Source organism: Elephas maximus, chromosome 8 (assembly GCF_024166365.1).
Source record: "Elephas maximus indicus isolate mEleMax1 chromosome 8, mEleMax1 primary haplotype, whole genome shotgun sequence".
Lineage (NCBI taxonomy): Eukaryota > Metazoa > Chordata > Mammalia > Proboscidea > Elephantidae > Elephas > Elephas maximus.
The window spans coordinates 106,715,856-106,729,621 of record NC_064826.1 but is presented as its reverse complement, the minus strand read 5'-3'; the positions used below and the strand labels follow the sequence as shown (position 1 = coordinate 106,729,621).

General features: G+C 46.7%; 1 protein-coding gene across 1 annotated transcript in view; it reads right to left on the bottom strand.

The window, feature by feature from the left end:
- VOPP1 (VOPP1 WW domain binding protein) overlaps positions 1-13,542 on the bottom strand; it is a 129,216-nt gene extending 115,674 nt beyond the window's left edge. The window contains exon 1 of the mRNA XM_049893463.1: positions 13,323-13,542. Within this exon, the coding sequence (XP_049749420.1) occupies positions 13,323-13,376 (54 nt within the window). The 5' untranslated portion in view covers positions 13,377-13,542. The remainder of the gene's footprint in view (positions 1-13,322) is intronic.
- Positions 13,543-13,766: the final 224 nt, after the last annotated feature.

Below are 13,766 nucleotides of genomic sequence, written 5' to 3'. Positions count from 1 at the left end.
TCTAAAGAATACCCTCATACTGTGCTAACGGACTGTAAGAACCTTCGCTAACAGTGATTTGCTCACAATATCTGTTGTACGCAGTCATTTTTTCAAGCTTCCAATAGGCAGAATATAGGTCTCTTAGCAGCAAAAGTGCTTTGCACTCAACCACTAACCAAAAAGCTGGCAGTTTGAACTCACCCAGTGGTGCTGCAGAAGAAAGGGCTGGCAATCTGCTTCTGTAAAGGTTACAGCCAAGAAAACCCTATGGAGCAGTTCTATTCTGTAACACACGAGGTCACTATGAGTTGGACTCGACTTGACACCACTGGGTTTGGTTTGTTTTTTTGGTAGTCAGGATAAAGACCCCCTCACTACCATCCCAAAGATGACCATACCCTAATCCTCAGAACCTGTGAATAAATTGCCTTACGTGACAAAAAGGACTTCGTAGGTATGATTAAGTTAAAAAACCCAGTGCGGTCGAGTCGATTCCGACTCATAGCGACCCTGTAGGACAGGGTCTTGAAATAAGGAGATTACCCTGGTTTATTAGAGTAAACCCATTGTAATCCCAAGGGTCCTTATAAGCAACAAAGGGAGGCAATGAGAGAGATTTGAAAATTCAAAACTGCTGCGAGGGATAAATTTATCTAATAAACAAGGTAAGCACGGGCTTACTTGTGCTTACTTACTAATCTGTAGTGAACAATTTCACCTGGGTTTCACTTTGATGCGGCATGGTGAAACCCAGGTGAAAGTGTTCACTACAGAATAGTAAGTAAGCACAAATAAGCCCATGCTTACATTGCTTATTGGATAATCCACCCCCAAATTTGCTGGCTTTGAAGATGGACAAAGGCGCTGTGAGCCAGAGAATGCAGATGGCCTCTAGAAGCTGAAAAGGTAAGGCAAGTAATTCTCTCCAGAGTCTCTAGAAGGAACACAGCCCTGCCGACACCTTCATTTTACCCAGTGAGGCCCATTTTGGATTTCTGACCTCTATAATTGCAAGATGATAAATCTGTGTTGTTTTACAGCACTAAGCTTGTGGTAATTTGTTACCACAGTAATAGGAAACTGACATAAACCTCAGCGCCAGTCTCTTGTACCACCACATCCTCGCCCTCCCTGCTCCTGAAGCCTCCTGTCTACTGGCTCTGCCTCCAACTCACTCTGTGTGGTCTCCAATAACTTGCAACCGTGCCCTCATTTTCTAACCCAGCAACCCCCTCTGGGAGCCCTGGTAGTGCAGTGGTTCAGAGCTACAGCTGCTAACCAGAAGGTCAGTGGTTTGAATCCACCAGCCACTCCTTAGAAACCACAAGAGGCAGTTCTACCCTGTCTTATAGGATCCCTATGAGTCAGAATCAACTCAAAGGCAATTTTTTTTTTTAAAAAAAAAAAAAACCCTCTGTCTTCACTCAGTCCAGCAATGATGTAAACCAGGCATTGTAACAACCCCCAGAATGTTTACTGCTGACATACTGCCAAGCCTACTGCATCAATCCCCAACCCTGAGCAGCCACTGCTCTGTGCCTATGCTGCTAGGAGGACACTCGGCTGTATCCATACGACTATGAGAAAGTCTCACTCTAAACCTCAACCCTGATGCTTCCCTGCAGACCTAACCACGGCTGCTCTCTCAGGCCTTTGCTGCTACTTGAAATTCAGACCCTTCCCAGCTCACCCTCATGGCGTGTTTTAATGAAAAGGTTCCAAGCATTCCACAAGGGTTACATCAACCTCTTCCCACTAAACCTCAATTATACCTGCACCTTCCCTCTTGCTCACCTCCTCACTTCCCAGGGGAAGAAGCCCCTACCCCTTTTCCAAGGCTAACATCTATATCCAAGCTGCTGATCCCATTCCCTCCCGCCTCTGCCAAAATCTTCATTCCTGGGCCAGGCTCACAGACAACCAATAGACAATTAACATACCCGAGCTAAAAGCCCTGGGGGTGGCCTGCCAAGTGGGGCACCTACATCACAGATGAGGGGCTTCCTGGACATCACCTGGGGATACTAAAGTTGAGTGGAAGTTGAACTGGCAAAGTCAGCGGAAGGGAGACTAGGCAGAGAAAGCAGGCTGCCTTCAGAGACCCAGAGCAAGCACTAGAGTCTGACTGGGCTGAATGTGACTGCCAGTCCTCAAGGTGCATCAGACACAATGTACATCTCTTAGAAAATGTAGATGTAAGGGGCTGCCCCCAGAGATTTGGATATAATTGGTCTGGGCTAGGGCCCCAGGTGGTGGTAATCTTTAAAAGCTTCCCAGGCCATTCTACAGTGCGTCCAGGGCTGAGTATGAGAAGGGCGGAGACAGAGAGGAGTTCCCTGAGGGTCCCATGGGCTTTCTAAGGGGTACTCCTCTACAGTGTTAAGGGACTCAATTTCCAGACCTTCAATTCTCGTGGGTCCTCTTTCCTAACACCAACTTGCCTGAGAATGCAGGCCAGGGTCAAGATGTTGGTCCAGTGGCCAGCACCCTTCTCGCCTTAGAAAAGGAAGGCGCACCTCTCACCCATTCCTAACCTTACTAGCATGTGCAGGGCCAGAACTGAAAAATGTCCAGTATCCACCCAAGGCCACTGCAAATATCGGTGTTGACATATACCTTTGTGTTTCAGGTGGTTTCAAATTTTTTGCTTTCAATGAAAATGAAAGATGATCTAATCAGATTACTTTTAGGGTTGGGCACATTTCCCAGGAATTCAAAGAATTGAGTGGCACTGCTATAATGAAATTTCTTATATTTCCATTTGTAACACATGCACTAATTGAAAAAAAAATCCTTACTTATCCCATTTAGAAATTTATTTCCAACATGTTTACAGTATTTCAATCAAGTGTGTAATACTAATGATTGCAATGATAACTCAGTCTACTAGTTATTTTTAATCTCTTAGAGGTTTATCTGAGAAATTTTTTTAAATTAATTTAGATACCTATTTTTGTTATAGAAAAAAGTGACATGTAAAAAAAAACAGACTTTCAAACACGAATATATATTTCATTAGGATAAATTCTGTGGGGCAAGCAGGAACAAAATAGAAGTTCAAAGAGAAAACAGCACTGTTACATTTCCAACAGTTTCAAGAGTTCAATTTCCAAGAAGACCTTGTTTGTATATTTTTAAAGAACTGATAATCGGTATCAAATAGCAAATGGTGTTCAGATTCCACTGAATACATCAAAAGAGTGACGTTACAGTTGAATTTTAAACAGTTAATTTTTACAATACACAAGAGATTAAATCCATTCCAATCTATAATAAAATATCAACTTAAAAATATATGAGGGTTAAACTGGAAAATTTTATGCTGTTTTATGTATTATGTATGCTGCATATATTATAATAAATACATGTTATATATATTACACGTGTTATATATTTTACTACAAAAGAATGAAAGAACATTTACATATGTTTCATCTGTTAAAAAAAAAAAAAAATGTGAGAAGGTCTATAAAAAAGCCAAAAAACCAAACCCATTGCCATCGAGTTGATTCTGACTCATGGTGACCCTACAGGAGAGAGCAGAACTGCCCCAACAGAGTTTCCAAGGAGCACCAGGTGGATTCAAACTGCCGACCTTTTTGGTAGCAGCCGTTGCACTTAACCACTACACCACCAGGGTTTCCGTGAGAGGGTCTATAGTTTTGGAAAATTCACTGAGAGTAAGCAAGCAAAATGTATGACAAGCTCTGATCTACAGGAAAGTGTTCAAGGAGAGAGACAAGAAAATAACAGGGAAAGAAAAACAAAGCAGGAGAAGCCTGTTTCCAAAAGGACTCAAAGGTCGGCTGAGGTGTTTGGAATTTATCTTGAGGGCAACATAGAGCAGCTGAGGTTGAGGGGACTTTGTCTAAGCGGGAAGCTACTTGGAGTATTGAAAAGACCCCTGAGGGCTGTAGGGACCTTGCTTCAAGCACCCCCCCCCCGCCCCCCGCCCCATCTTCTGGCTGCTTTTTCTATCCGAGGAAAGGAATGAAGAACCAGAAACTAAGACGGGGCAAAGGCCCTGAGATCGGAGGGTGCCTGTTTGAGAAATAGTGAAGAGACTGCTGCGGCTAGAGGAGAAACAAGTAAAAGAGAAATAGACTATTTTTTTTTTTATCAGGGAGGTAATAGGGGGTTGAGTGTGGAACCTAGAGACTTAGTAAGACAAGGAACAGAGGGGGCCCCAAATCTGCAAACAAAATAACAAGAAATGGGCCAGGGCGCAGAAGCAAAGCCATTCCCCAAAACAATGGGGCAGGGTATCTAAAAATAGCCCGCACACTTCTTTAATGTAGTCTTTCAGAAACAGTTGGGGAAGACCAGGCCCAGGGACATGCGCAGAACATCTACCTGTGACCGCTGTGTGACCTTCCACCAGGGGCAGTGAGGGGCTATAGCCCCAAGCGGGAATTGCATCCAAGGAGAAGGAGACTGTGCAGGTGCGACACCCCATAATAAGTCCTGCTACGAATCCCAGAGGCCTCCAGGACAGGAGCCATCTTAGAAAGCTGCTGGGCCCGCACCTTAGTTAACATATCCCTGCCTGTGCCTATAAATAAATATGAATCTTTTCCCACCCAAGAACTTTTAAAAACTCGGGCCTGTCTTTTGTTCTGTGAGATGAGGGTATGCGTTGCTCTAGGCCCTCCTTGTCTCCACTTGCAAGCCTCTTCAATAAAGCCTTGCTCGTGTGGAAAACTACGTGCCTTGCCTGCTCATTCTTGACCAGTGAGAGGCAAGAACCTTATTCCAGTAACAAAACCACACCAGAACTTTTCCAAATGTAGTGCCATCCACCCTAAAACACACACTCCCACCCTCCCCGCTGCTGGAAAGGCTCTGGTTCTGTCTCCACCATCTTCACAAGGCCCTATTTTTACTCTTTTGACAGCACTACTCAAATCACAAAACACCAAGCCACTGAGGCTTTCACTGAGCACTCAAGGATTTCACTTACCTTTCCTCCGAGTTAATTAAAAGTCAGCATGTTACCTACATCATTCAAACAGTACCTGAGGTGGGGAGAAGGATCATTTGGACCATTGGTTGACCCAGGGCAAAAACTCAGAACTAAGTATAACATTAATCACGTTCTTCCTGTCCTTTGTTTTGGACACAAATGGCCAAACTGTGCAAATGGTTAACGTGCTCAGCTGACCAAAAGTTTGGAGGTTCAAGTCCACCTAAAGGCACCTCAGAAGACAGGCCTGGTGATCTACTTCTAAAGAATCAGCCACTGAAAACCCTACAGAGCATAGTTCTATTCTGGCAGACACAGGGTCACCAGGAGTCAAAGTTAACTGGTTTGGGTTTTTTTTCTTCTTCTTCTTCTTCTTAATTTAGTCAGAGATGTACTAAAAAGGCAAGCTAGCATGATTTCTAAACAAAAGGGTAACTGGGGCCCCTCCCTCTTTGCAGATGTGTGGTCTCCATCTTGGCAGTGGACCATAGGCACATGAACCTTGGTTGGAAACAACTGACAATATTCAAAATCTGTTCATTCAATCTGTGCCAGAGAGTTAAATTCCAAGTGCAGGATTTTCCAGAGGGCCTCCCTCCACACTGACACTATAACTAGGACCAATATAACCTGTTGCCGTCAAGTCGATTCCAACTCATAGCGACCCTACAGGACAGAATAGAACTGCCCCACCGGGTTTCCAAGGAATGGCTGGTGGATTCCAACTGCTGACCTTTTGGTTAGCGGCCTGAGCTCTTAATCACTTCGCCACCAGGGCTCCAAGGCCAATATATAGTCCTCAATTTAGGTTTTAAAATACTTAAAGAGTTCCACAGCTATTGTGGGGAGCTGTGGACTAGCAGAAGCACATGACTTCAGTGTCCCCGCAAAATTGCAAACTCAGTGTGAAACTATCGGCTGCACGGGAGGGGAGAACTAATATAATCTTATGTGTATAACGAGACAGTCTCAACAAGGACTGTCATGGTGCCAGTCAGACTACACCTGTAAAAAACAGTGTCCTTACTGTTCAAATAAGTCCCGATGGCAGAGAGACAGGAGGCAAGCCAGAACCATTATGACAAAAAGTACTTACCATACCCCCACCCATTCATCATTAAACCCGTTGCCGTCCAGTCGATTCTGACTCCTAGCAACCGTATAAGACAGAAGAGAGCTGCCCCCATAGTTTCCAAGGAGCACCTGTTGGATTCAAACTGCCAACTTTTTGGTTAGCAGCCGTAGCTCTTAACCACTATACCACCAGGGTTTCCCATTTATCATTAAAAACCAAGCCCAGTGCCATCGAGTCAATTCCGACTCATAGCGACCCTATAGGACAGAGCAGAACTGCCCCGTAGAGTTTCCAAGGAGTGCCTGGCGGACTCGAACTGCCGACCCTTTGGTTAGCACTGTAGCACTTAACCACTATGCCACCAGGGTTTCCCATTTATCATTAGCAGCTCCTTGATCAATCTCTGATTGAAAGATCATAAGAGAGTACAACATAAAAACCCCACAAGTACACGGCAAAATGGCTCTGAAAATCTCACAAAGATTCCGTGTCTCATGAAGTCAATATAAGTGACAAAACAGAGCCTGCCAATCAGGCATTAGTAAATGATGAACGAATGGGTGCCCAAGGAGGATGATTTAAATAAAAATTCAAATAAGGGGGAAAGTGGATTGATGACTACAGCAAATATTTCTGGAAAAAAATAACCTCATTATGATCATGCCACTGAAGTCCACATCAAGTGAAGAATATCCTATTGTGCATCACAGAATTTTGTCAGAAAAATTACACTCTCCCCCAAAACTTGACTCACCATTCTAAAAATGAGTGCTTAGGATAAAATGCACTTATTTTTATAATCTGGGCTTTGTTTTTCAAAATAAGGTCTCAATCAAACTTTTTTTCCACGCATAACTAGGAAATTTTGATCCCTATCTTAAATGGATTCATTCTGGCCTTTTTTAGGGCCAATCATTTGGAGATAATGAGGACTTCCTGTAAAATGTCCAGTTCAGCAGAGTTTTCAAAGGGCAGCTATGAGGTGGTGAAATGATTCAAAACCACATCTTGAGGGAAATGACTGAAAGAAACAAAGCCTGGGGAAGAACACACTTTAAGGGGATAATAATAGCCACGTTTAAACATGTGAGGGGCTGTCAAAGTGATTTATTTCTTTTGAAGAGTCCAAGAGGGTAAAACTAGGAATAGGGAGAAATGGTGGGGATATTTCCCCTCAAGAATTTAGCAACCAAGGCTGTCCACACAGTTGGTGCTTTGTCTTGAGACAGCATCAGTTTCCAGCACTTCAGGTATTCAAACACAGATGAGATCAGAAGTACCTAGTGCAGGCACCCCTCCTCTTTCCATACATAGCTAATCGATTATGATCTATGATCCCCTCTCCTGCTATAGACCTATTCAGCTCCATCCTCCAGGGCCATCACCCATTGATTTCTTCATTCAAATACCTGAGTCCTCACTATTCTAGGAAGGGTAGTGCTGGTTCAGTGGTAGAATTTTTGACTTCCACGTGGGAGACCCAGGTTTGATTCCTGCCCAAGGCATCTCACGCACAGCCACTGCTCGTTTATCAGGGGAAGGTTGCGCATTGCTATGATACTGAACAGGTATCAATGGAGCATCCAGACTAAGGCAGAGTAGGAAGAAGAGTCTGGCAATCTACTTCTGAAAATCAGGCAATGAAAACCCTATGGGCCACAACTGTCCAATCCCATTGAGCATGGGGTCACCCTGAGTGGCAGGAGGGAGGGTACTAGATGGCAGCTAACAACACAATTGTTCTCAAAGCTTGGGATATTTTAGTTCACAAAATGGAGCAAAATCTCTGCCCCCTATAGTGCTTATGTGGTGGGATGTAAGTTCCGTATTTTGAAGGTACCCAACCCTTTTATGGGTCATGGGACATACATCACCCACCTATATTTTCTGTCTCTGAGGGTTCTTGGGAAGCTGCTTTCCCACTTTTAGTGTGTGCTGCCACCCGGTGGGGACCTGTTTAACTGTGTGAATCTGAAGAAACAGGCCTCATCCCACCTATCCTACCACCAGAGTCCACTCGGGACATATGTCTCCCACATAACGTATCAAAATTCACATTACCTCAAAACAATTTTTTCATTGATTTCAGCATGTCTTCCATTATTGAAAACACAGGGTTTCAACAAAAAATTCAAAGCAGAAAATAACTGAGTCATGAAAAAGGGTAATATGTATGGAGAGGGTAGGTGGGGAGAAGACTGGTCAGAGTAAGATGGGCTGGGAGGAGAAACGACTAGCAATTTTAAATACGGTGATCGAGATGGACCTGGTTGAGAGGGTGACATTTGAAAGGCTTCATTGAGAGGAGATGAAAAAACTGAGTACTCTCAAAATCATCTGCCATCCCAGACTGGGTAATGAGGTGGCCACGACCTTAACCCTGTCCATGCCTTGTGATGCTAGAGTTACTTCTCCCCAGTTAGCCCCTGCACCTGTGCACAAGCCAAAATAAAACAAAGGCCAATTACAGCCAGGTCTGGATCAGGTTTTCCCTATCTCGAAGTGGAGTCCTGGCCACCGTGTCCACTTAACCACTGCCACTTCTGGGCCACCAGCACCCAGCCTCCCACGGTGCTTCCAGAGATAACAAACTCCCTACAGGCTTCTTTCTCATTCAAATTGCATGTTGCTCAGATTCTAAAAACTCTAAAGAGTGGGAGGGTTGAAAGGTTTATTTCAGAAAATTGGCAGCCAGGGGCTGCCACATTTGTTGGAATTCCAGGGCACTAGAAATATTTGGCGCGAGGCAAAAAAATGCCCTTAAACATAACTTGGTTCTAATTTCGAGACTCCCAGGCCTCAAAATACGTGGGGCTTTAGAAAAATAGTCAGTAATCCCTTCATTTCCCCAGTTTCACAAGTTAATGTTCACTTCCCACCCCTCACTCTAAGAGATGCCCCCTCCTGGTTCTAGCCCACCGACGGCTATTCTTTTGCCCTTTGAAGCACACAGGAGCCTAGGAGAGGGCCAGAAGGAATCCCAGAGATACTAAGGCCAGGCCCTTCACAATAAAACATTCAAGTTTACAGAGCTCAACCCCTCAGCAAATGGAACCAGCAGAACCCACAGCACTAAATAGAACCTATCACACATTGCTGGGCTCACTTCAGTAAGGGCCAAACCGCTGCTGTTGAGTTGATTTGACTCATAGCGACCCTATAGGACAGAGGAGAACTGCCCCACAGGTTTTCCAAGGCTGTAAATTTTACAGAAGCAGACTACCACATCTTTCTCTGGCTGAGCGGCTGGTGGGACCAAACCACCGACCTTTCGGTTAACCGCCAAATGTTTAACCACAGCACCACCAAGGCTCAATTCAACAAGGGCAGAGCCTGTAAAACAATCTAACCCCTAGAAAGAGACGCCAGTGGCAATATCTAGAAAACACCGCACTTTGAAAGCCCCTGGGAGGTGCGTTAGCTCGGGGCCTAATTACTCCCCAAGCCCGACTACGGTGCAGTCAGGCTTAAGCTCTTTTTCTCTGGGTTTCCAGGGTGCTGCTGTAGCCCAGTGAGGGCCACGGGGAGTTATTTCTACCAGGCTATTAGGAGGTGGCTCAGTACCTTTACTCTCACTGCCTGACTGTCACAGGCTCTCACACACGCCAGCTGCCACCACAGAAACGTAGGACCTTAGTGTTTATGACCCAGAAAGGCTTTGGGGTGCCCCTATTCCTGGGAACCAGAGCCTGGGGCCACTCTTCAAAATCTGCCATATAACCAGCTGATACAAAGAGTGACAGGAGGCGGGGAGATGAAACAGGGGCCTCACTAGCTTCTCATGAAATTCACAGGGAGCTCCAAGTTAATAGAAAGGAAAGGTCACCTCAGAAATGAGCTCCCAAGAAGCCTCCTGGGGGGAGTGATGGTGCTATCAGGGCCTGTTCCTACTTAAAGCCCAGGCCTGGGGTTTAGGATGAGCACCAGCAAGGGGTTCCCAGGACACTCCTGTTGATGCTGGAGATCCGGGCACATGTAGGAATAGCACCTGATTTCGTTCTCAAAAGTGATGTCCTTTGGATGATGAGTTATACATGTTCCCCCTATGAAAGGGTGACTGAGTTCCTCGGGAGTACTGTATAGTGTCTACCCGTTTCATGGGATGCAAAGCTCTCCAAGCCCCTGCCTCAGGATGTCCTCTGCACAAACCCTCAATATACCTCCATGTTTTTTTTATGGGAGGGAGAGGTCGCTCAGCACACTGCTGAGGGGTACAGGCTGCAGCCACACTGCCTGGGTTTAAATCTCAAACCTCTCACAGTTAGTATAACTCTGGACAAATTATTTAACATCTCCTGTTTGAAAGAAAAATGGAATTAAAAAGGCTGCTGTGAGGATTAATAAGTTAGTATTTGTAAAGCGCTAAGAACAGTGCCTGGTACAGGGTAAACCAAAACCAAACCTGTTGCCGTCAAGTCGATTCTGACTCATAGTGACCCTATAGGACAGAGTGGAACCACCCCATACAGTTTCCAAGGAGTGGCTGATGGATTTGAACTGCCACCCTTTTTGGTTAGCAGCTGGGCTCTTAACCACTGTGCCACCAGGGGCTCCACAGATTGAGCACCTTGTAAAACTAAAATCAAACCAGTTACTGTAGAGTAGATTCTGACTCATGGTGACCCCGTGTGTGCAGTGTAGAACTGCCCACTATAGGGTTTTCACAGCTGGGCCCTTTCAAAAGCAGATCGCAGGCTTTTCTTTCGAGGTACTTCTGGGTAGCCTTTTAGTAGTCATGCCTTTAATCATTTGTACCACCCAGGGACTCCACGTATCCTATAAACGTTTGCTGAATAAAAAATAAAGAAGCAGTCTTCATGTCTAACATGTAGTAAATTTAAAGTAAATTTCTATACAGGGATGGCGAGGGAGGGGAGGACAATCTTTCTCCAAACGCAGTTTTTAGATTCCTTCCCCACTCAAGGACCTCTCACTAGCATAAGAACTCACTGAGCGATCCTGGCTGGGGCGGGCAGGTGGTGGGACAGGGGGCCTGAGAGACCTTAATGGGATAACCATAACCACATGCCTCCCTTTATTCCAGGTGGTTTATGATCAACTACACCACAAATTCATACACTGAAACCCGCTCAAGTAGAACAAAGAAACAAAGACAAATGTCCCAGGTTGCAGCCGGCAGTCAGAAGCCATCAAATATCCCCCTGGATTGTTTTTACACACTCAACTTAAGGAGTTTGCCTTTGCCTCCTCACAACTGTGATTGTACATTTATGGAAATGACTCAGGACTTCAAAAGCGTCAAAGGCATTTTGACAAAACAGATTCTGAGCAACCAATTTCAGATGAAAATATCTCAGATATAAATCTCACATATAAAACTCCACACGATGAATTATAAAGAAATCTCCTTAATTCCTCAAAGAGACATCTCTCTGTCACAGACCAAACAGTGCTTAGGGTGATCGTGTAAAGGGGGCGGCACCAGACTTGCAGTTAAAAACAAAAACAACCAATCATCCAGATGCATGGCTTGGTGAAACATCATCTAAGTCATTTCAGTTTTACTTTTATATCCCAGTTCTGATTTTACGATCGTTCATCAGCCTTTCAGACATGATCTGAACTCTCTATTAAGAGGATAAGATGATAAGGTCCCTGGGTGGCTCAAATAGTTAAGCACTCAATTACTAGCTGATAGGCTGGTGGTTCAAATCCACCCACAAGCACCTCAGAAGACAGGCCTGACCATCTGTTTCTGGAGCAGTTCTACTCTGCACGCATGGGGTCGCCCTGAGTTGGAACTGACTCGGTGGCCACTAATAACAAAAATTAAGATGATCATTTCCTATCCACCAAAACAACTATTTTGGAAAGTATTGAATTCCTGAGGCAGTACTCGTTCCACACAGGGCACAGGATCAAGGCAGACAAAAGACCTGGGAAAAGTTAAATTGGTGGCACAAATGCACAGAACGCTAGAAAACTTCATCAAGCAATGATTTAAAAAAAACAAAGGACTGCATGTGTAGTACAGATGTATTAAGGTACACACACACGTTTATTTTATGTAAATAGTGGTCTCTGATTCATTTCTCCATTGTTCTCCCTGGTGAGTCATCGAGGGGATGTAATTCCTAAGGTTTTCAAATTCTGAACAAATGGAAAGAATGCAAGCAGGGAGGCACTCCACAAAAACATTAAATACCAGGCCAGGGGGATATTTTGAACAAAAACACGAAGTCTTTGCTATGGCGGAGCCTGGACAAGGAGAAACTTTTCCATCAACCTTCCTTCCGGAAGAGCTAAGACTTTTTTCCCCCCAGCATTCTGTAACAATTATTTTTAGTAAGTGGAGAAAACAAGTGGTCATTTCCAGCAGTAACCCCCAGCTGAAGAATTTTACAACCCTGTAAAATAGAAAGTGCCGAAACAGACGGAACTTACTCACTATCCATTTACTTTGACTTCGCTAATTAAATACAAATTTCCTTCAAAATAATGAACCTGAACAAGCCCTGAATTCAGGCCCTACACCCCAAAACCCCACTTGCTCCAGTTTTGAAGAACTCGCTTTAGTAAGAAGTGGTTCCGTATGAAACGATGCAACATCCCAGCCAGAAGCAGCTCCTGTCCCCACGAGGGCTGTTTTACCCGGGCGCTTTCACCCTCAGGCGGCTCAACAAGTTTCCCTTCTGGGCTTCAGTTTCTCACACCCAGCACCCGAGCTCTACGTGGAATTTTCCTCTCGCGCCTGAAGACTTCCCGCTTCATTTTCGCAGCAGGAACGTTTCCTCCTTTTGCTCATCCCTGGTAATTCCCTGGCATTCCCCTGACATTTCCCCACAACTTCACCTCCGCCCATTGCCCCCTCCCCACCCCCACCCCAGCTAACCCACTCCAACCCCAAGCCATCCGGCGCTCCAGAGCCCCCCTACCTGCGCTGCTCCCGAGGGACCCCACTGCACCCCACCCGACCCTGAGACCGCCGCGGGGGGTGGGAAGGGGCAGCGCACAAAGGTCATTGCCGAGTCCTCCAGATGGGAAAAAAAGCAAAAGAAATAAGCTCTCCGGAAAGGAGAGGGGAGGATGAAAGATGAAGAACAGAGAGAAACGGGGAGGTCCGGGGGCGCCTCTCTGTCACCAGAGTCCCTAACACCTTCCCAATCACCGGGACTCAGCCAGCCCGTGAGACTGTGGCTCTCAATGCCCGACCTTTCGGGGTCTCCCAGATGGTGCTCCGGGGGCGCGTCCGAACTGCGACTCCCCCTCAGCTCTCGGCATTGTTCGCGCTCCAGGAGCACATCTGGGAGGCTCCCCAGGCGGCGCGGCCCCCGGCCCTACCTCCGCCAGCAGCGCGAGCAGCAGCGCCGCGAGCGTCCAGGGCAGGCGGCTCATTGCTCCTCTGCGTCTTCTCCGGGCGCGCCCGGCTCTCGGGGTCGCAGGCGCGGGTCAGCGGCGCGTCCCCCGCATGGCGGGCGCGGGCAGGAGCGGCGAGCCGCAGCCGGAGCCGGCAATCGCTGGGGGCGCGAGACGGCGGGCCGGGAGCTGGATGCGCCGCGCAGCCTGGCCGCGCTCCGCCCCGCGCTCCGCCCTGGGCAGCCCCGCCCGCCCGCCAGCCAGCCAGCCAGCCGGCGCGCGCTCCCCGGCACGCCCGCCTGGACGCGCGCCCGCCAGCTCCGGGAGCAGGAGGCCCGGCTGCGCGCTGCCCCGGAGGCGCGGCCTGCGCCCCAAGCCCGCCAGCACCGATCTGGGGGTCAGGGTCGGGGAGAAGGGTTGCAGGACCGG